At 36.5% G+C, this 23,981-nt stretch overlaps 3 protein-coding genes across 3 annotated transcripts; 1 reads left to right on the top strand and 2 right to left on the bottom strand.

Moving 5' to 3' along the window:
* Positions 1-332: 332 nt before the first annotated feature.
* On the top strand, positions 333-7,034 carry LOC135605233 (protein S40-7-like). The gene is made up of 4 exons (XM_065095080.1): positions 333-1,336; positions 3,416-3,484; positions 5,437-5,517; positions 6,246-7,034. The coding sequence occupies exon 1, from the start codon at positions 610-612 to the stop codon at positions 1,330-1,332; it is 723 nt and encodes a 240-aa protein (XP_064951152.1). The 5' UTR covers positions 333-609; the 3' UTR covers positions 1,333-1,336; positions 3,416-3,484; positions 5,437-5,517; positions 6,246-7,034.
* On the bottom strand, positions 6,052-7,895 carry LOC104000237 (secoisolariciresinol dehydrogenase). Its single transcript, XM_009422234.3, has 2 exons — positions 7,776-7,895; positions 6,052-6,966 (listed from the first exon to the last, which is right to left on the bottom strand). Exons 1-2 carry the CDS (start codon positions 7,814-7,816, stop codon positions 6,207-6,209), a joined length of 801 nt encoding a protein of 266 aa, XP_009420509.2. The 5' UTR covers positions 7,817-7,895; the 3' UTR covers positions 6,052-6,206.
* A 13,143-nt stretch (positions 7,896-21,038) lies between these two features.
* On the bottom strand, positions 21,039-23,714 carry LOC135605232 (NDR1/HIN1-like protein 10). The gene has a single exon (XM_065095079.1). The coding sequence runs from the start codon at positions 22,023-22,025 to the stop codon at positions 21,156-21,158; it is 870 nt and encodes a 289-aa protein (XP_064951151.1). The 5' UTR covers positions 22,026-23,714; the 3' UTR covers positions 21,039-21,155.
* Positions 23,715-23,981: the final 267 nt, after the last annotated feature.

Raw genomic sequence — 23,981 nt, 5'->3', positions numbered from 1 at the left:
ATTCGTCGAAAATAGTTTGGACTCTGATTTCTCGTCTCAGGTGGCTTCACATCTCTGTTGGGAGAGAGATTGGTAATGTAATTAATATATGCAACTTGTGTGTATGATGGCTCTCGTCTCTCATGGTGGTTTAAATATCATTATTTTTAACCATGCCTTATAAAAAATTCTCACCATGCTATTGCCTTTAGATAAATTAATAATAAAAGCATTAATATAGAGAAATGCATATGTATATGTTTATTTATTGATAGAAGCTGCATTCTTTCCCCTAAAATAGATATAAATGCTCATGCCACGTGGTTGCAGCTAGTTGTCACCAAATCTGGCAGTATCGTTTGCTGTTGAGGTTGTGCGGTGCAGGCGCAGGAAAAAGAATCCTGTATGAATTTGGATACGTATTAGGTTTCGTCCTTCACAAATTAATTAAAGAGTATGAAACCGCACCCATTGGGTCACGTTTCCACGGCTGCGATCGCTCTCCAAGCAGCTGTGTTGGCGGCGTAATCGATCAATCGGTGCCTAACAAGGCCCTGAAGGACGACGCCAATTCGTTCGCCTATCTCGCCGTATTCCGCCGCCTTCCCTCGCTCCCAAACCCTTTCTTCCATGGAGAGTTTCCGACACCACCGATCTCCCAGCTCCGAACGATTCCTCGCCCTCTTCTCCCCGCCGCCTCCCGACGAATCCAATCCCACCACTGGCGTCGAGCTCCACGAGGCCGAAGTCCTCTGGACCTTCGCCCCCGACGACGCGGCTCCCCGGCCCGCCGCGACCGCGAACCCTAGCCGCACCCATTTCCTCCCGCCCTCGGACCGCGCCGCTCTCCGCCGCCCTCTCGACCGGAGCTTCGGGATCCTTGCGGCCCTGCCGGAGGACGGCTCCCCTGCCCCCGCCGCTGCCTCCCCCGCCCCTCTCCTCCAGCGGAAGCCCTCAATCTCCTCCGCGTCCTCCTCCGCTTCCAGCACCCCGTCCTCTTCCTCCTCCTCCACCACCGCTGCGCGGATGATCTCGGCGATCCCGAAGCCGAAGCCGGAGTGCTCGCTCTCTGTGCCGGCCGGGAGGACGCACCACCTGGCGCAGTCGCTTCCGGTCAACGTCCCGGTGGTCCCACGAAGGGCAAGGAGGTTCGAGATGGAGGCCACAGATGGTGCCGACGATGCGGATGGGCACGAGATCATGCCGCCTCACGAGATCGTGGCGCGGACTTTTGGCAGGGAGTCGCCTATGACGACCTTCTCTGTGCTCGAAGGGGCCGGTAGGACGCTCAAAGGAAGGGATCTGCGGCGCGTACGTGATGCTGTCTTTAGGCAGACAGGGTTTCTTGATTGATGCAGTAAGGATTTCTTTTCCTACGGGAATCAGAACATTTCTATCACATATATCTGGACAATGGTTTGCTTAGTTTGATGGGAATGACTGGGTAAAAAGACCTTTGCTTCATCTTGCATTTCAGTCTCATTCTTTCATCTTGTTTTAGCTTCATTACCAGTTTGCAATTTGTCTACTTCTTCTCCTTGTAAGGAAAAATTGGCAGTTTGTATACAAAGGGCAGCAAAGATTTGCAAGGCCATATTCATTTTGATTCCATCCTTGTTGTGGAACTGTAACATGACTGTTATCTGAAACCATTTATCAAAATCTTGTGTTGTAGATGACTTAGATGTCATTGAGTCTTTGAGATACTTGTAGCTGGGGGTGAAAGTGGTTTAGGTAATTTCTATCGGTATCAGTTTCCACAATTGGATGGAGCCAAAGATTATAATCCGTTCAAATTGTGGAAATCAATGTCAGGGATTCCAGGTTAAGATTGATGTGAAGTAGCTAGGAGATGGTGGGGAAATTTGCCATTATACGCTACCAACCACATCGAAACCAAAAGCGGAGTAAGATATTTCATGTTATTTTTAGTTGATCAGTGAGCAGTATGTCAACGATGAATACATTTTTGTTTTGTAGGGCGTTGAATAGTATACAGTTCTCAGAATTGGAGATTTCAAGGTAGAAGCAATTGGATTCAAAAAGGATGGGTGGCAAATGCTGAGAAGAAATACCTCACATAGTGACTGCCATGTACTTGTGCATGTGCATTTATTAGTAGTATGTGCAGGGTATGATGGGAGGAATTTATGGACCTATATTTCACCATCCCAAAATTCTTATGCTTTAGAAGTGGTACCAAAGGTTATGAAGAAGACTGGGCAAAAATTGATCTGGGGTCAAGCTGGCACCTACACTCTTGAGTGTCTTGATGAAGTTGGAAAGAAGTGACACTAATGCAAACAGTGCAGAGAACACTGCCATCATATTAATACCGGTAAGAATCTTGTCTGCCAACATATGAGACAACTCTTCATATTATGTTGCTCTATCTTTTTGTCGGATGGATCTTATATAAATCGTATGATGAAGTACCACATGAGTGGATATATAGGAATCCAAATCTGTTGAATCACTCATGTTATGATCTTCTACATCCTAGGTCTCCCCAGATGCAGTGTCAAAGTCCCACTATGCTACCCTGAAGGTACACAGATGCAAGGAGAAGTTACTGATGAGACCAAGGTTCATCGTACCACAGTATACCGCTCAGTATGGGCGCTACATACCAGTCCGATAAGAGGACCGGTATGGGTGGTACCACAGTGTTGTACTACTTGTAGGTTTTTATGTTTTGGACCTTGAACTTCTAATGTGTAAAGCATATACCTTGCCATGTTGTATGATCTGTACTTGTTGGACCTTTTTTTCTTTTTATTTTTCTCAACTTGTATCTAATGCTTGAATAGTTGAATGGTTGTTTTAATTAATGGTTGTGGACTTACATGCTTAGTTTCCCATTGAATGCATGTTATATAATTATTTATTAGTTTTCAGCTAATCTATGCGATTGTGGAGGTTTTTTTTTTCTTGTTGAATCTGTTATAGGTCTATGGAAGGCATCCCAGATCATTGTACATTCTTGAATGTTGTTTCTTGACAAATTTTAGTTCCAGATATAGTTGAGCTTGTTGGAATGTAATAATGTGTTATTGTTGTTCAGTTTACTTGGACTGGTTAAATGTTTAGGTTGGATAGGGATCTAAAATGGTCCCACTGATGTGACCTTAAATGGGTTCTGGATATAGTTGAGCATTCAGGATTCAATTAGATTAGATATGTTTGAAATGATGTCTATCTAGTTTGAGTGGAGCTTCAGTTTTCTTTTTCTTTTTATTCTGTATAGTTTTGTTTAGCTTCTAGTGGAGAGGTCTCATACTGAATGAATTCATAATTAGTGTATCATGTCGACAGATTCATGATTGTAGCATAGCTTTAACTTGGCATTTCAGATTGAATGGCCTATTCTGAATGATTATAGTTCAAGCTTCAGTCTATAAACTCAAATGATCATTTCAAGTGCTCCATATGGCAGGTTCATGGGACGAGTTCGGACTCGAGTTTGTAGAGAGCAATCAGCAACTATTTTGCTATCAACTTTCAGGTCAGCCCAATTCTCCTGAATCAATATTTGTTTTAATTCTGTTCTTTGATTTACTTGGACATGTTCATTTGAAGCTTGAGCTCATAACCAACAAACAACAACACGACATAGAAATCAACTAGTCATGCATTCTCTGATCCATTTTCTGCTGATAAGCGAAGGCTATTTTTGGACTGGTTAACAACTTAGAAACAAGCTGATTCATACCAAACAATTTCATTTCTTTCAACTGGTGATAAATTATAACCAATAATGAGTTGGTAGCAATCTGATCATCTGTAGCTAACTGAACCGATTTCATGTCGAGTGCTTTTGTGCCCTTGTCATTGTGCGTGTGGCTGCCATAACCATGGAAGCCACCGATGAGACTCTCCGTTACTTCTCTCATTTCTTTCAGTCAATGCTAACTTCGCTGATCTTCAAGCACTAATATAACAACTTTGCATCTTTACCACATTCAATATGGATCAACTGACTTGGCTGGTTCTTGGAGGACTGTATGAACTGATTGATAAAAATAGAACTCGTCAGATTCAATAATATATTCAAAATGATTTAGACTTTCCTTCTGCATGTTGCCCCTTTTTCTCTGATTGTCCCTTTTCTTTGACTACCTCTCTTCCTACAGCCCTTTCTCTTTTTCTGGCCCTCCCACTCCCTCTGGTAAAATCCCTTCGATCGTCCTGTCCTACCCCTTGTTAAGTTGTTTTCTCAAATATCTCTTCCACTTGACGCTGCAATGCATTCAATAGATGCATGGCTCCTTATGATGCCTCGCCATCGCTGCTTGATTCTAAGTCATCGGAGCTTGGGGAGACTGCCTTTTCTTTGGTTACCTTGGGTGGTTGGAAGGATGGCGAGAGGAAATTGAGAGCTTTCTTTGAGGGCACTTCCTCTCCATGTGCGGGCCTTCGTACAGAAAACATCTGCCGGATGTGGGGGCTTTGCTTTCGAAATTGTGAGCTCTTTGGCTTCGGTTCACGAGCAACGTCCTTCCCTTTGGAAGGTCTGGTGGTCAGCTCCCCAAAGCATGCTTCCTTAGACAAAAAAATTGAGTTGTTCTGTGAGTGCAATTGTATCAGCCAATTCATGGATATTCTGTCGGTGAAACTCTTGTTGCCCCATGGCTTTTAAGCCACTAAGGACACTAAAGAGTAAAAGAGTTTATCCTTTTTGAACATGAATAGGATGTCTAACATCCGCGTCGAGAACCACTTGGAATTATATTGAGTCGCCTCAACTTCCATCTTGTGATGAACTCACTGGTCTCCGACGGGAATTGAGTTTGCAGTTGGTGTTGATGTGGTATTGACCTTGTTGGACTTCGTCCCATTAGAATCCTCCACCAAAGTTTGGTGTCATCATTTGGGTACATGGTCTTGACTGACCCATTATCTATTTGGAGTTGGGTCTCGATGCTATGAAGTATTATTTCGAGTCACATATAAAGTTTTTGAGCTGTTTTGTGGTGGGTCTTCAGGTGTTGCTTGCTCTAGCATGCAGAGCCTGCCCTGTGAGATGTGTCACAACCTCCTATATTGTACTGCACTGACTCTCTGGTATCCTTAGTTTTGCAACCTGAAGTTCGCTTCAACCCATTGGGGTCTCTGACTTTATCTTGTGTGCAACCTTCATCAGTCATTGCTCATTTTGGTAGAGTTCTTCCAAACTCATGGATAGGTATAAAGTATGCTATCTTTCTTCATCAGTCATTGTTCACTTTGGTAGAGTTCTAACACCCATGCGCACATAGATGGTCAAACCGATAAATACTGATCAGTTTATGTTGGTTGGACCAATTTTAGAAACCTTGATCCGTGATGAACGGTCTGCTTGTGTCGACAACACAAACTAACATCTTGGTTATATGGTGGTGCTGACTTAAAATGTCTAATGTCTAAATTTTAGTCCTCTTCATTATTGAATGATGTTTGTAATCTGGTTTTTGACAGATGACTGATTTCATTGACATGATGTATGGGGAGATGCTGAATGCTTATCATCAACGCTCTTGTAAATACTCCAAGCCATAGGTAAAGCTCTTTAGCAACACACTTTCTGTTCTCTGTGGCTGTGTAGAACTAGGACTGGAATCTTTGGTTTTGGTTTGCTCAATTCAAATGAATCCTCTCTGCTTGTTAGATGTCAATTCAAATGAATCCTCTGCTAAGGGAAAATTTGAGAATATATTTCCTGTTCTTCCTTCCTTTTCACTTACATATAATATATATATTTTTTCCTAAGGTAAATTATATTGAGCACTAGGAGAGACCGGTAAAAAAAGAAAAAAATCCGACCATTATTGTTGGTGAATAGTATGTTAAAATGGATATGTAAAGTTATTGATAAATATAGGAAAAGAAATAGTATTTTTATTTGTGAATAATTATGTATTGTTTCGATAAAGAATGAAATAAAAGAAAATTATTTTAAAATAGCATGAAATATGTTTAGGATAAAAATTATTTATTAAAAAAAATTAAAATATAAATATTTTTTAATTTAGTTAAACATATATGTATGAGCTCATACTCTTCATCGTAAGCATGCAGCTTTCTCGATCAGGATTCAGCCAACAGCAGCTTGAAGACCAGTCAATTGACATGAGAAATAAATAGTAGTTCATGCATTCTTGCTTTTTTATTTTATGTTTATTTCCGAAATAATTTATTTTCTTTTGTGGTGATTATTTTTTTGGAATAGTTTTGTAGCTACTGTAAGCTCATGCCTTGGTAACACTGTAGCCTCCGTCCACCATCAGGTTGGCGCCGCTCACGTACCTCGACTCGTCGCCTCCCAAGTACGCCACCGCCTGCGCCACATCCTCCGCCGTCGGCTTCACCCCCTTGAGGTTGGCCGACCTCTCCACAAACGCCTCCGTCGCCGCCTCATCCATCCCCACCACGCCCATCATCAGCGGAGTCATCACCCCGTGCGGTGACACGCAGTTCACCCGCACCCCGTGCCCCCCCAGCTCCGCCGCCGCGCTTTTCATCAGCCCCACCACCGCGTGCTTCGAGCAGACGTACGAGAGCGGCACCACCCCGCCCAGCACCGACGCTGTGCTCCCCGTGATCACGATGCTCCCCCGGCGAGCCGGCGCCATCACCCGCGCCGCGTGCTTCGTCGCCAGGAACGCCCCCACCACGTTGACCGCCATCACCCGCTCGAACTCCGCCTTGTCGCTGTCGGCGAGGCCCTTCCCGAACTCCCGCAAGGTGCCTGCGTTACTGAACATGATGTCGAGCTTCCCGTAACGGGCGACGGCGGTGTCGACGGCGTTCCTCATGTCGGACTCGTCGGTGACGTCGCAGTGCACGTAGCAGGCATCAGCGGTGCCGAGAAGGTCGCAGAGGGCGCGGCCTTTGTCGTCTTGGATGTCCGCGATGACGACTCGGGCGCCGTAGCGGACGAACAGTTTGGCGGTGGACTCTCCGATGCCGCTCGCCCCGCCGGTGATCACCGCAACCTTCCCTTCAAGTCTGACCCCATAACAGAAGCACTGGTTTGTCACTTTCCGCTCGATCTATAAATCTTTACAGTTTTATTATGTAGAATAAGGTTTCAGAACTCATCCTAAATCTAAAGTAAATGACTGATTAATATGCTAAGTATAAAAATTTGAAGTGAGATAAATATATTATTACTAGCTTAATATTTTTAGATGTAAAAGAAAATATTAAGATGAGATTCTAAACCCTTAATTTAAGGAAAATAAATTAGATATATCACCACGAGACTAATATATTATACATATATAAAGTGAGTTATATGTCTCATTATTTAGACTAATATTTTTAGATGTAAGAAAGAAAGAAAGAATAATAAGATGTGACTATATGTAAGATAATATTTTAAACCATCATATAAGGTAAATATATCACTATTAAGATCGGAAGTATTCGGTCTAAAATTTATAGAAGATTAGAAAACCTCAAACTAAATTAAATTTATTAGATTAAAGATTCGAATCCTCAATTTAAGGTAGACAAACAAGGAATCATTAGATATTAAGTCAGCTATAAAGACTTACTGAATGGCAATAGTATATTGATCGGCAAAAGGACCTTATCCATTACTCATCTTAGGTTTTCAATAGCTAAATTTAACTTAAAACCAAAAATAAATATAAGAATACATTTGATGTTGTAGGAGGTTTTAATCTAATAAAGCTATGAGAGCATATGGTGATGGTAATATACATGCAATAATGGATTGAAGGAGATTAACTACAAGAGCATATGGATATGATGATGGTAATTAATATATGTCACAGAGAGAGAGAATTCACCTTTTTTCTGCCGAGGGGAGTTGGGCGGGAGCGGTCGTCATGATGGCGGCTGGCTATCTTCTCCTTCCTTCCTTCCTTCCTTGGCTTGGCTGGCGATGGTATTAGTCTCCCTACTGCCTCAACATATAAAGGTCTTGCTATGACGTTGACATTTCAAAATACAAACAAGAAGACATTCAAATATGATGGCTATAAACCATCATTTTTCTTCTCTTGACTTGTTGAAAATTATGTTTAAAAAATAGCTATGACTAAACTTTAAGAGATTAAAAATATATTAAAGTATTTGATGTTAAGGTGAGGATGGCCCTCATCTTATTGTTGAAGTTTCTCGCTACAGCGTTTGACCTTTCAAAATATGAGCAAGAAGACAGACAGATCTGATGGTTATTCTTGTTTGACCAACATTTTTTTTTCCTCTTGATTGATTGAAGTTGTGTTCTAGAAAATAGTTATGACTGAACTTTGAGAAATCGAGAAGTATTGAAGCATTTGATGATAAGGTTTGGCTATGTTGTTGACCATCGCTTTTAAAATGTGAACATGGAGATGCATGCTTGACCATCGCTTTTCTTCTATTGATTTATTGAAAGTGTGTTACAGAAAATAATTATTGAACTTTAAGAAATTAAGATATATATATATATATATATATATATATATATATATATATATATATATATATATATTATTGGTTCCGATAGGCTTATCATGTGTTCTAATAATTTTTTAACTAATATAAAATTAAAGATCTTGTCAAAACTCTCAGTTGGAAAGTTCAATTTATTTGGAGCACACTATGGCAAATAATTATGCATATTTAATGTTTATATATGTCTCTTTTTATATTTTATTAATTCTTTACATAATATATAGAGGATTTATAATAGGTTTAATAATCCTATTTTGATTAATTTTTATAATAATTTTAGTCCTGTACATACATGTTGTTGTGATCAACCAGTACAATACTCTAGAACTATCTGAGTGACATATAGTTGGATAGACCTTTTAGGTATTGTCTAGGATGGTTTGTGATATTATTCTACAATAATATTATGTGGGGACTTATAGAGATTTTTTATCGTGATAGATTATTTTAGATCTTTTATCTTATAACCGTTTAGAGCTTACGAAGTTTATATTTATAATTTGTATTATAAATCAAGTATTATTGTAATATCTACTTATGATATTCTGAATTAAATGCTTTCTTTCATTCATCCATTTTTTTCCTAAGATCTTTAGGGTATCATAACAAGTTTCGAAAAAATTAATCTTTTTTAGATTGATACATAAGAATACCATATGATTTAGACAAAATCGACTTAGTCCATGATAAATATAATTGGTGTCATCTAACAAAGTAAAATTTTCTACGTGAAGTTATTTGTTTTGTGGTGAAACTCAAAAGGCACTTGTGAGTGAATTTTTTTATGTATTTTTATTCGACCTCATCTTTTATCTCCTATTATCATCTATTATGCATAACAAAAGATATAAAACTCAAATTATAGTATAATATTTTATAATAATAACATTTCAAATGGTATACCAATCGAGAATGGTATTATAATGTTTCAAGTGAAGTGAGAGTTACGGAAAAGAGAAAGAAACAAATCTCAAATTAATTCAATCGATGGAGATATAATAAATAATATTAATCTTTTATGTCGATGGATTCCTACAACCAAAAAAATAAATAAATTGAAGTGTGAGTAAAGCAAGAAAAAGAATAATTTTAGATAAAAATTAAGTAAATAATTACACAAAGATAGATTTTATATTAATTATTTTATATTAATTAATTTTATTGTTTTTTTATTACCAATCGAAGGAATGGGTTCAGAATGGGATCGAATTTTGCATGATTGGGTCGGGTCGAAGGAGTCTCGACATGTCTGCCACGTCGGTGCTATTTTTTGCCACATCATCATTCTCGATGAGGCGGTGCGATGTTCACCACATGTTGCTATTCACGGACATGGTGCTCTCTCCATCTATCTACCTCTCACGTTAGCATCCGCGAACCAAAATTTAGTTCCCTAAATAAGCCTCCTCCTTCGCGCTATGTTGATAGAGCCATGTGGGAGAGAATGGAAGAAGTGTTCCCATTTTGCTCCCACCATGTCCCACGCCAAGTTCCTTAAATCTCCACCATCCTCTCCCAAAGTGCCCCTCGCTTTGCCCTCACACCCGTCTGCCTTTCCCTGAACGCCACCATCCCCTTCCCGAGAGGCCCACTAGGTTAACCCCGCCTCTTTCCGTTGTGCCCCCCGATCCCCCCTCCTTCTCATTCCAAGATAAGCTCCTCTTCCTCGACTCCCTCGGGGTCGACCTCTTTGCCGCCGAGGCCACCCACTCATTCCTCGCCATCGCACCCCTCACCGACCCACCCACCCCTGCCTATGTTGAGAATTGATTCATAGTAGTTATCTAGGTAGTTATCATATTCTAGATAGTTATAGGCATGTTCTAAGAAGTGACCCATGATTTAAAAGTTATAGGGTAGTTCCTACACCTAACTCAATTATGGGTGATATGGAGTGAGGTAGTTATCAATATGTCCTATAAATATGATCATAGTTCATGAAGCAAAGTAAAGAGCATATACTTAGGAATATTTTGTAAGTGTTCTATGTCTATCCTCTTGTTTAAATACTACATCGGTTTTCTTGATCAAAATGATTCTTTTTAATTGCATCGTAGTATTATATTTTTATCATTTCCTTGCTCCTCCATCCTTAATATTTATGGTATTAGAGCTAAGTTTCAGTCTGGGCATTATGATTTTCAATGGTAATTCCATGTCGCAACCCCTTATTCCCATCTCCTCGGGCAAATACTATGAATTTTGGGGTATCAAGATGAAGACTCTATTCAAGTCTCAAGATCTTTATAACTTAATTGAGAATGGATATGCACATCTAGATGAAGAAATCAGGCTAAGGGAGAATAGAAAAAATGATTCAAAGGCATTGTTTTTCATTCATCAGGTTGTACATGAGATAATCTTCTCAAGAATTGCAGTAGTGACAATCTCAAAGTAAGCTTAGTTGATACTTCAAAATAAATTATGGCTCATCAAGGGTGATTATGGTAAAACTTCAAACTCTTCATTGTGAGTTTAAAATTTTGTTCATGAAAAATAATGAATCGGTGCAAGATTTTCTTTCTCGAGTGATTGAAATTATTAGTCAAATGAAATCTTATGGTAAACATATTCTTTATCACATAATTGTTGTAAAAGTTTTGAGAAGTCTAACTCTGAAATGTAATCATGTTATTACTGTAATTGAAGAGTCAAAAGATTTATCTATATTTTCATTTGATGAACTAATGAGTTTCTTGCAAGCACATGAAGTAAGCTTAAATAAGTCACTTGAAAAAAGTGAAGAAAAAATATTTCAGATTAAGGGAGAGTCTTCTACTTTAAAAGAAGATAATAAATTAATAAGAAGAGGACGTGACAAAGGAGGATTTCATGGTAGAAAAAATGGAAGAGGAAGAGAAAGATGACACTTTGATGGGCATGATCGAACAAAAATAATCAAATTATGAAAAAAAAAATTATAAGAGTGGAATTCAATATCACTATTGTAAAAAGTTTGATCATACGAAGGCAAATTGCTAGAAAAAAGAAAAACAAGCAAGCTATGTAGAGGAAAATGATGAAAATAGTAAGTTCTTTATGACTCATTCATAAGTTAATGATATCTTAAATGATACTTAGTTTTTAAATAGTAGATGTTCTAATCATATATTAGGCATAAGAACAATGTTTAAATATATTGATGAAACTCATAAGTTGAAAGTTAGACTTGGAGACAACAAGCAAATCTCAGTGGAAGGGAAAGAAATAATTGAGGTAAAGACAAATCAAATGAAGGTAAAATACCTTGATAATATTTTATTTGTTCCTATTTTATCATATAACTTATTGAGTATTGACCAATTGATAGATGATGGATATTCAGTTATATTTGATGATGGTTCATGCACTATTAAAGATAAACAATCTAGTTTGATTACGGTAAATGTTTGTATGACATAAAACAAGATATTTTTACTTAATATTTCAAATATTGAAAAGCATGCTCTTGTCACAACTTAAAAGAATGAGTATAATTTATGACTTTTAAGATATGGACACCTTAGCATTAAGGGTTTAAGGTTGTTAAATAAAAAAAATGGTTTTCGGATTGCCCAAAATTAATTCACTTGATGTATATGAAGGATGCATTTATAGCAAACAAAGTAAAAAAACTTGAAAAAACATGGAGAACATCGAATTGTCTTAAATTAATTCATGTTGACTTATGTGAACCTATGAATATAAAATCATTTGGTAGAAGTCATTATTATTTATTGTTTACTGATGATTATAGCCACATAGGTATACTTTCTGAAACTGAAATATGAAACATTTGATAATTTTTAAAAATTCAAGGCATTTGTAGAAAGACAAAGTGGTAGATGTATAAAGATACTTCAGACAGATAGAGGTGGTGAATTTTTATCTAATGAATTTAATTCTTTTTATAAAAAAAATAATTTTCGTAGAGAAGTGACAACACCATATACACTGTAGCAAAATGGTGTAGCCGAGCATAATAATCGAACTATCATTGAAATCAATTTTGCTTAAAGGAGTTTACTTAAAGGAGTTTGCTTAAAGGAAAACACCTTTCAAATCAATTTTGGACAAAAGTAGTTACAATAGCAGTTTATTTGTTAAATATTTTACCAACAAAAGTTGTTATGAATCAAACTCCTTACGAGGCTTGGTATAGTATAAAACCAAGTGTAAGTCATTTAAGAATTTTTGGTTATATTGCTTATGCTTTGGTGAATTTACAAAATCATCACAAGCTTGATGAAAAATCTAAAAAATATATCTTAATTAGTTATTCCTTACGATCCAAAGCATATCGATTATATAATCCTATTAATGACAAAGTTATTATTAACATAAATGTTATGTTTGATGAAAGGATAAGTTAGAATTCGGAGACCAATAAAGGTGGAACATAAATTCAGATTTCAGTGGAACTAGACACTCCACAGAATCAAATGATAGATCCTACTCAAACAAGTTCATCGTTAACCTTGTCCAATAGTAGTTCAAATTCTTATTCCTTATATAAAACCCCTTCAGGAAATTTCAAATCATTAAAAGAAATTTATGACTCAACATTTACTTTGTTTATTTCATATCCTATAACTTTGAAGTAGTTGAAAAAGAGGAATGACAAAAAGCAATGAAGGAGAAAATCAAATTAATTGAGAAGAATAAAACTTAGAAGCTAATGGATCTATCGAAAGACAAGAAAGCTATTGGATTAAAATGGATATTAAAAACAAAATTTAATGCAGATGGAAGTATCCAAAAGCATCCAGTGACTTGTAGCAAAATGATATTCATAATAATAAGTTATTGATTTTGATGATAACTTTTTTTCAGTTGTTAGATTCGAAATTATGATAACCTTCTTGACTTTAGCTGCTTACTTGAGTTAGCTTGTTTGTCAATTTGATGTGAAATATATGTTTTTAAATATAGATTTATACGAAGAGGTTGTTGTTACTCAACCTGAAGGTTTTTTTGTTAAAGAACATGAAGAAAAGGTGTATAAGCTAAGAAAAGCTGTTTATAGGCTTAAACAATCTCCAAACGCATAATATAGTAAAATTGATTATTATTTTCATCAAAATAAATTTAAGAGGAACAATAATGAATCTACTCTTTATCTAAAGAAGAAGGTGAATATAATATTCTAATGATTTATCTTTATATTGATAATTATATATATGAGTTCATCTAACTCTTTTGTAGTAGAATTTTAAAAGTGTACAATGAATAAGTTTGAAATGTCAGATCTAAGTTTACTGCATTATTTTCTTAGGTTAGAAGTAAAGTAAAGGTCAGATTAAATTTTTATTTCACAAAGAAAATATGCAATGGATCTACTCAAAAAATTTAATATGATTAATTACAAAGCTGTAGCAGCACCTATGAATATAAATGAGAAATTAAAACTTAAAGATGGTACATGTTTCACAAATAGAAGATACTACAGAAGTTTGGTTGGGGGTTTAATTTATCTAACTCATACTCGACCAGATATTACCTTCTATATTGGTGTAGTATCCAGGTTTATGCATAGCCTAAACAAACATCGTCTCGGAGCTGTTAAAAGAATTCTACGTTATATTGATGGAACTACATATTATAGTATTTGGTATTCTCATAGTTTTAAATATAAATTATTTGGTTTCACTGATAGTGATTGAGTAGGAGATTTAGATGATAGAAAGAGTATTTCAAGTAATATTTTTAGCCTCGGATCATAAGCTATATCTTGGAGTTCAAAAAAGCAAACAACAACTACATTATCGACATCAGAAGTAAAATATGTAGTTGCAACATCTGTAGCTTGTCAAGCAATATGACTTAGAAGACTTTTTGAAGACCTTCATTAAGAACAAAGAGAAGTAATTAAAATATTTTATGATAACAAAGCCACAATTGCAATAACAAAGAATCCAACATTTTATGGAAGAACGAAGTATATAGAGATACGCTATTATTTTATTCGGGATCTTGTGGCAAATAGAGTCATAGCAATGAAGTATTGTGGAACTGGTGAACAAATTACGGATATTCTCACCAAGTCGCTTCCGGTTCAAAAGTATATTTATTTCATATGATAAATCGGTGTATGTAATTATGAATAAGGGAAAGTGTTGAGAATTGATTCATAGTAGTTATCTAGGTAGTTACCATGTTCTAGGTAGTTATAAATATATGTTAAGAAATGATCCATGATTTAGAAGGTATAAATAATTCCTATACCTAACTCAATCATAAGTGACATGATGAAGTGAGGTAGTTACAACTAGGTCCTATAAAATAGGACTATAGTTCATAAAGCAAGGTACAGAGCATACAATTGGGAATATCTTATAAATGTTCTATAATTTTTTTGATCGAAAGAGTTATTTTTAATTGCATCATAGTATTGTGTTTTTATTATTTTCTTGCACCTCCATCCCCAACAGCATCCTCGTCTCCGACTTCATCCCCACCCTCTACTTCATCCATATGCTCGGTGTCACCCCAATCGCGCGGCACGCCTCGATGCTCTCCTGCAGCGTGGAGGAGCAGCGTCTCCCTTGGCTGGAGTTCCTGCAAGGAGTCGGGTTCTCCGCGGGCGATGCGCTGGCCATGGCGAGGAGGTTTCCGCAGCTCTTCTGCCACAGCATAGAGGAGAATTTGAGGCCAAAGATGGATTTTTTTTGTGTGGGAGATGCGGCGGGACCTCATCGAGCTGAGGGAATTCCCGCAGTACTTCTCGTTTAGCTTGTCGAACAGGATAAGGCCCAGGCATCTGGGATGCGAGGAGAAGGGCGCCTCCTTCGCGCTGCCTGCGTTGCTGCGGCCGAGCAACGAGGAGTTCACTGCACAGTTGGAGGTACGCATCAGCTCTTCCCCTCCGCTGAGAAGGTCACCACTTTGGAGTGGAAGTTTGGATGCACAAGTAGAATGGGGTCTATAAGGCTACTGATGAAGTCTTTCGTTGTGAGTATAATCTCCCTTAGTACGATGAGAAGTGTAAATTTGCCTCGGTTCCATTCAATTCTGCTCATTTCCAACTGTTGTTCTGTACAATAGCTGATTGGTATTAACATGATTAATTTTGCAAGCCAAGGGTGCTTCTTCTGTCATGGCTTGTGACTTCAGGAATCTATTTCAACCAACCATCTGCATTCTTGCATAAACCCTTGACTCGTATCGTGCATTGCCAAGAGCTGTCAGAAAAGTGCCAGATGAACCATCAAGATTACGAAATCGCAAGTAATGCAATGACAACTCGAAAGCCACTGGATGCAGTGCACACAAGGGTGAGAATAGGTGGTTGATCATACACTAAGCCGAAGAAACTTAACTCTATCAATAGACTGTTCTCAGTACGTTTTTATGGAGTGTTAAATACTGAGTTGTCTTCCTGAGGGAACCGGAAAGGTTATCTAGGTACGATACACATTCATGGCCAAGCTTTGAGGATGGGCAGTAGAATTTTAATTTGCTCGAAGTAACTATGATTCCCTGGTAATTCATTAGGCATAAGTTGGTGGAGAATGGAGTTGTTTTAGTTGATTGGAGCTGATGATGTGCATTTCAGGTTAAAGCCCTAGGAAGTGAAGGGAAAACTCTAAATGTCTTTGACATCAGTGTCGATGGGGATCCATATTGTCACAAGTTGCAACTTCTAAAGAGATTGGTAGGATAGAATCACCAACAAAGTTCTTGCTTGTTTCAGGTGCCTAGAAGCAGCTAGCAGGTTAGATTCTGCATTAACCTTATTTTGAATGTATTTAGTCTTATTACTCCTCTAATGTGATTTTTTTCCCGTAGTATTATTATGGAGGCTGTTCATCCTCACAAAAGAATGACCGAACATCCGATTTTGGTATTTCTTGTTGATCTTAGTAGGAAGAAGGGATAGAGTTATTAAACAAAGGAAGAGTAGAGACAAGTTTCAATCTTCTATATTTCTCTCAAGAAAACTATTTACAATTTCAGAAACTCTATCTATTTTATGACCCAAGGGTTTATATAATCCCCAAAGATATATTACATTAATTGTATTCAAGATGAATCATTCTCTTTCAAGAAACCCTTTTAAGAACTAAAACTAATTTGACTTATCTTTCCATAGACTTTTAATCTATTTTTTCTTGATGTAATGAATCTCTCTCTCTCTCTTGATGCAATGAGCATTTCTTTGATTAAATGAATCTCTTTATGATACTTGAACAAGTTTAATTCCAACATTCTCCCTCCTTAAACTTGTTCTATCTAACATATTAAGTTTCTTTCGAAGTTGTTGAATATATAGCTCTTCTTCAAGAACTCTATTAAGAAATGCTGATTTGATATTCATTTATAAAATTTATCATTTCATTTGAGTTGCTAGAGAGATAAGTAATCTTATTGTCTCCAATCGAGCAACTGGTGCAAATACTTCTTCATAGTCAACTTCATATTGTTGTTTGTTTTCTTTTGCAACCAATTTGGTTTTGTATTTCTCCACCTCTCCTTTTGCATTTTTTTTTGTTTTAACGATCCACTTAACACCGATAGCTTGGTAGTCTTCCAGAAGTGTTGTAAGCTCCCATGTATTATTTTTGTTAATGGCATAAATCATTTCATTCATAGCTTGTTGCTATTTTTTATCTCTATAAGCTTCTTCCAAGGTTAATGGATCATTTTCTACAAAAAGATAAAATAAAGAAAGTTCATTATTATTAGTATCAATCATTCGAGTTACATCATATAGCTCCTGAATCAGGCTTGTCCTTCTTATAATTGGACTTCTTGAATCATGTGACCTAACTAATCTAGGTGATGATTCCGGCAAAGCCACTTCGGTACTTGCTTGTATTATATAATCTTCTTCTGAAGCTATAACTTTCTTATGTTGCTCATCACTTTTCCAGTTCCAAATCTATTGTTCATCAAATTCAACGTCCCTTGACATCACAACTTTATTTATGATAGGATTGTAGGGTTTGTAACAACTGAAATTCTCTGGATAACCTAGCAAAATGTATTTATGACTTTTATCCTCCAATTTTGTTCTATTTTTTGTTGGTATCTTGGCAAATGTAATACTTTCAAAAATCCTCAAATGATCAACCCTTGGTTTTTGTAAGCTTCATGCTTCTCCTGGTGTAACATTACCAATTCGCTTTGTCGGAAACCTAATAAGCAAATAAACTGCACAAGAAACAACATCTCCCCAAAATTCTTTAGGAATTTTTCTTTCTTTTAACATGCATCGGACCATATTAAGGATAGTCCTTTTTTTTTTTTTTCTGAGATACCATTTTGTTGAGTTATGTATGACATGATGAATTGATGTAGAATTCCATTATTTCTACAAAAACTTTTAAATTCATTTTATATATATATATTCACTACCCATATATGTTCTTAAACATTTAATTTTACAACAACTTTGTTTTTCAATCAAATCCTTAAATTCTTTGAATTTGGTTAAAACTTCTTTCTTTTCTTTTAACACGTAAACCCAAGTTTTGCCACTATGATCATCAGTGAAGGTAAGAAAATACTTGCTTCCTCCAAGTGATACTCGATTGATAGGGCCACAAACATCTGAGTGCACTAGATCAAGTTGATGTCATGCTTTTTTTATTCTTTTCACTTTGATAGGCTTGCTTTCGTGCTTACCCATGACACATACTTCACATAATTTTGATGGGTGATCAATTTTTGACATTCCTGTCACCATATTATACTTCTCTAGAAGTTTCAAAGCTTCAAAATTTAAGTGAGCATATCTAAGATGCCAAAGTGTAGAAATATCCTCAGCTTTAAAACAATTTAATTGATAAAAAATACTTAGATGTAGAGAAAACATTCTATTCTTTGTCATTTTTACATATGATATCAATGTTTTATTCTTGTCATCAATTGAGAGAGTCATATATTTTATCTCAATATCATAACTTTTTTCAACTAATTGTCCCAAGCTTAAAATATTATTTTTCATATCAGGAACATAATAAACATCTAAAATACATGATTCTTTGCCATTATTAAGTTCAAGGAGAATTTTACCTTTACCTCTTACTGGTCTTTGAGACAAATCACCAAATGTAATGTTCTCGGAATAACTTATATCCATTTCTGAAAATAGCTCTTTGATGTCACACATGTGATTTGAGGCTCCTGTATCTAGATACCATGTCATAGACTAATCATCTTTCAAATTATCATAACTCATTAGCAAAACTTGATTTTTGTTCTTTTATTCCTCAATAAAATTTATCTTATCACCTTGATTGTTAGGATTATAATAACATTCATAAGAGTAATGTCCATACCTTTTACAAACATAGCATTGTATTTCAGACCTTTTATAATTTCCGCCACGTCCACAGCTTATGTCGTTGGCCATAACCTCGACCTCTTTGGTTAGAATTTTCTCCACTACCTTTATTGTTTGGAGATTCTTGATTGATCTGATTTCTGCCTCATCTTCCTCTTTGTCCTCGTCCTCTTCCTCTTTGAGAATTTGATTCACCTTTATTTTCAAGAGTAAGCTTCGTTAGTAATGTTTGATCTATAGTTTTGTCTTCTTCTCTTTTTGTAATCTTTTGTTCATGAACTTGAAGGGAACCTATAAGTTCTTCTAAAGACATTTTTTCCAAATCTTTAAATTCTTCAATCGGTAATAAAATCAAATTTTGGATCTAAAGATCTTAGTATTTTTTCTATTACTCTCTGATAATTTATTTATTCACCATTTCGTCTCATTTGATGAACAATAGAAATAATTTTTGAGAAGTAATCAGAAATAATTTCAAAAAATACCTTGTTGTAATTTTTCAAACTCGGCTCGTAAAACTTATAGTCAAAGTTTTTTTACCTTATCAACACCACCAAATGCTTTTTGAAGCATTTCCCAAGTCTTCTTTGAAGTATTTGCTAGAGCGATGATCTCGAACATTGTATCATCAAGCCCTTGGTAGATCGTGAACAAAGCCTTTTTCTCATTCTTCCTTCTTTTTTTGAATTGTTTTCTTCCTTCTGTATTCATTGCTCCTTTTTCTGCTGGACTTGGTTCAACAAATCTATCTTTTACAAACTCCCATACATCTTGGGAGGCTAGAAGAATCTTCATTTGGATGCACCATATATCATAATTTTTTTTTGTCAATCTGGGAATCTAGAGTTGGATGGTACTTGAGGAAGAGGTCATAGCTTAACCTATGCTCTGATATCAAATGTTGATCATGATAGGAAGAAGGGATAGAGTTATCAAACAGAGAAAGAGTATAGACAAGCTTCAATCTTCTATATTTCTCTCAAGAAAAGTTTTTATAATTTTAAAAACTTTATCTATTTTATAACCCAACACACGAGGTTTATATAGTCCCCAAAGATATATTACATTAATTGTATTCAAGATGAAGCATTCTCTTTCAAGAAATTTTTTCAAGAATCAATAACCAATTTGACTTAATCTTTTCATAAACTTTTAATCTATTTTTTCTTCTTGATGTAATGAATCTCTCTTGATGCAACGAACCTTTCTTTGATGAAATGAATGATTAATTCCAACATTCTTCGGTCATTGTTTGCAAAGCTAAAACATGGAGATTTATGTTGTTGTGGTCAGGACATTCTAATGATAAAATAGACAAGGTTAATCAAATATAGCGTATGCAATGCTCTAAGGAAGACAGAGTTCAAGTTATTGAAGTCTTGATGCTTCATATTATGGTGACTTGAAAAATCATCATGACTGCATACTAGTCATTGAGGCATCAACTACAGATCATGCTAACCATAAGTATGAGTTTGATAAGTTCATCTATTACTAGTGTCATATCTAGAGAAGGATTTTTGCCACATATATATTTATAATGTTTTCTTATTTCATTGTGTAATCAGATTAGTAGAGTTTGTAAATTAAGTTCCTCGGTTGGTTTAGGAGGCTGCTTCTCTTTCTCTAACTAAAGAAAAACATGTCGGAGGCAGCACTCTGGACATCAACATTGGCATATTTTGTGAGGGATTGTTCTGCTACCATCTTTTGTGATGCTCAGAAGATGCACCACACAAGAAAGTGACAAGGTAGGGAGTTTCTTGCTGTTTAAAGACGGAATCAGCATAATATATATGTTGGTTTCCTATCATGTGACCTATGTGGATCAATCAATCGTTTTAGAAACATCTCTTTAAGAGAAAGGATAAATAGAATCTTTTGGACAGCAGAAGATAGCTCTGTTTATCAACAGTCTGAATCTCCTTCTTTTTTTTTTTTTTGGATGAGGTGACTTAGGAAGAAAAAATTATTGGACAAAATTTCGTCCATAAATAAGTGGATTTGATACATTATCATCGGTGTAAATTGTTAGATGAGTTTTTGATCTCTGTCAAAGAAATTATCTTTTATATGTATAATGTGACTTCTGTTGATTAATTAATAATCTTCTAAACATCGTCTCTCTAAAAGACTAAAATCTTAATTTGGATAAATCTCCGGAATAGCTGGGAAATTGTGCTTCGATTTCCAATGTTTCTTGGCCTTAGTAATTAACCGTAGCTTCTAGTCAAAATGTCAAACTTTACCCAGCTGAAAGTCAAAGTCAACATGTAAGAAAAATACATTATTTAATTTTATATATATATATATATATATATATATATATATATATATATATATATATATGTATATAAGCAATACTCGAAACTATAAATCCACGAACTGTGTAGTGTACACCTCTCGATACCCATACTACGTATACGTATACCAATGAAACAATGTAGTGTGGTGCACGAAGCTAAAAGTGGTGCACGTGGCACTTGGTCTTCTCGAAGGAGCCGGCGGTCCCCGGCACGGGAAGCTTCAAGCTGCAGTCGATCCGCGGCCGGTTGTACCGAATCTTAAAGACCCACACCTTGAGCCGCAGCTTGGCGTACACCCTGACGTCCACGTAGTAGAAGCCCTCGCCCGTCTCCCTCACGTACGTCTCCGCGACGCCGTCCTCCGTCACGACCTGCGCGCCCTGGAACGCCGGGGCGAGCGCCGCCGTGCTCTTCCGCCTCTGGTAGAAGACGGGCAGCGGGGCGTAGCCGAAGCGGAAGCCGTCGTAGCTCGCCCGCGCCTCCAGGTAGTCGTAGTAGATGCTGATCCGCTTGTTGGGGTTGCGGATGCTCATGGCGAGGCTGAGGTTGTAGCTCAGGCTGCCGGTGCCGGTGGTGTAGTTGAATTGGGTGAGGGAGGCGTCGTCGACGTGAGCCTTGATGTCGTTGGGGCGGAAGATGAGCCAGAGGACGAGGACGACGATGCCGAGGGTGATGACGATGGAGACGATGAACTTGACGAGGTTGCAGAGGAGGCAGCAGGGGCCGCAGCAGCAGAAGCTGGAGCTACGGCCGACGCTGCGGTAGGTGTCTCGCGGCGGGACCGGGGGGCCGTAGTAGGCCCCGTTCAGGTAGGACTTCTTCTTTTGCTCGATCCATGGGATCGAGCAAAAGAAGAAGAAGAAGACGAAGAAGGGAAGAGAGATTGAATGATACGGTGCATGAGGGGTTGGAAAGGTAAGGGGCTTTATAGAGGTAGGAGTGCGAGGCGAAAGGGAAGGAGAAGGCTCGCGGGGGCTGCCGCGCTGCGTGTTGCGGGCGGAAGAAGGAATCGAAACGCGTGCCATGAGGACGCGTTCAAGCTCCTTGTTTCGCTCAGAGGGCGTTTCGTGGTGTTTGATTGGTGACGTCGATGAGGGAGAGTAGTCGCGAGGTAGGTTAGAAAGACAGGATGAAGACGCCAAATCGTCTGCGCGGTAAGAGAGAAGAGGCGGAAGAGTTCAAATAAAACACGGATGGATTGGCCATAAAACGTGGGAATTCAACTTCTAATCTTTGCTTCATACTAAATCTGGATTAAAAAATATAACGTGGATAAAAAATAAAATACATAGTACAAATATGTTTATAATATTAAAAAAAAAGTCGGATTCAACAGTAACATGTTTTAATCCGACTTGCAGAGCAGTCATTAATTCATCTTTGATTGTTATAGTTAAAAAAAAGAAGAAGAAGATAATATTCTTATGGAGCAATCAACAACTAGGAAATTTCTCAAATATACCTTACCGATATCATCATCTCTCTTGAGAATAAATTGTAAACCACCATTTTACTATTTTTAATCAAACTATCACAGTTCAATTTATAATTTGTCAAAAGAGAATTTTAACCATTTGACATATTGAGAGGGATGAGGAATATTATAATCTAAAACTGAAGAAAAAATTCGATAAAAAAAAGACAGACAAAAAATCCATTGTATAAGGCATAATTTCTAGTCCTTCAAATCTACCAGAGACCAATGCCAATAATAACAATTAGGGTATCACTAGCACCTTCCTTAAGCTAACAACTAGAAATTCATTAATCAAAAACTCAAAACCTAAAGCAAAGACTATCCTAGAGAACAAGTACAAACATAAATAATAAGAAAAAGATTTAGGTTCAACACCACAAAGCAGATAGTGAAGAATATCATAAATGGAAGTGATAATCTAATAATTGTTAGCAAATTGAGACATGATCAAAATTTTTCACAAGCGATGCCATTGGTCCACAAAGCCGATGGTTAAATTTAAATGGAGGAGAGCACATATTTAGTAAAAATTCTACTCTTACTATCTGATTTTTGTAACCCAAATTTGTCATAAGGGTTGATAAATAGATCAATGTTGTAAATTTTTTTAATTAATATATTGTCAAATAATGAGTCATGTTAATATCTCATTTACAATTATTAATAAGAGTGAAATAGATTGATTACAGTTTAAATGTTTGATGCTAAGAAATATTAATTTATAAGCTAATGAAATGTTAGACAACTCGAACTTAGGTTCGAAGATCGGGGCAACGACATATGTCAGATGATCTCGATATTTGAGCTATACCTGAACACGTGGTTGGAATCATCAGCCATTCGAGGTAGCTTTTTTATGATGAGTTCACACATATTTCATGCACGAAAGGGCTTTTTAATAGCCCTGCGGATGGCTTTGAAACAGTTCAACAAGTACATGGGTTGGTCTTTGACCAACCAAGCATTGGGAGAAGATGATGGCAAGCAAAAAATATTAAAGGAGAGATATAAACATTGATGTTGGCGACCACTAAGTTCCTTATGAAGAATAAGCTATTCGATTACGTTCAAGAAATAGTCCAATTTACAAACATACGTACAAGATTTGAACTCCTAACCTTCGGATTCGTGCACCATAGCCATCGAGCGGCTTGCCGCCCTGTTTTAATAGAACTCAAAACTCAAATCTGATTATTACTAACAATTTTTGTCAATAAATAATTTGAATTTTAAATTATTAACTTGATTGTAATTTTTTAAAGAATATCAATATCAATTAAAATATTAAACATCCATTCTTTTATAATAAAATGATATTTAACTAATGAAAACAAATTTCATGGACTCGTGTATATATATATATATATATATATATATGTATATATATATGTATGTATATATATGTATATATATATGTATGTATATATATGTATATGTACATATATGTATACATATATATATATGTATATATATATATGTATATATACGTATATGTATATATATA

The sequence above is a fragment of the Musa acuminata genome, chromosome BXJ2-2 (assembly GCF_036884655.1).
Source record: "Musa acuminata AAA Group cultivar baxijiao chromosome BXJ2-2, Cavendish_Baxijiao_AAA, whole genome shotgun sequence".
NCBI classification, from domain to species: Eukaryota; Viridiplantae; Streptophyta; class Magnoliopsida; order Zingiberales; family Musaceae; genus Musa; species Musa acuminata.
This window is presented reverse-complemented; position numbering and strand designations above follow the sequence as displayed.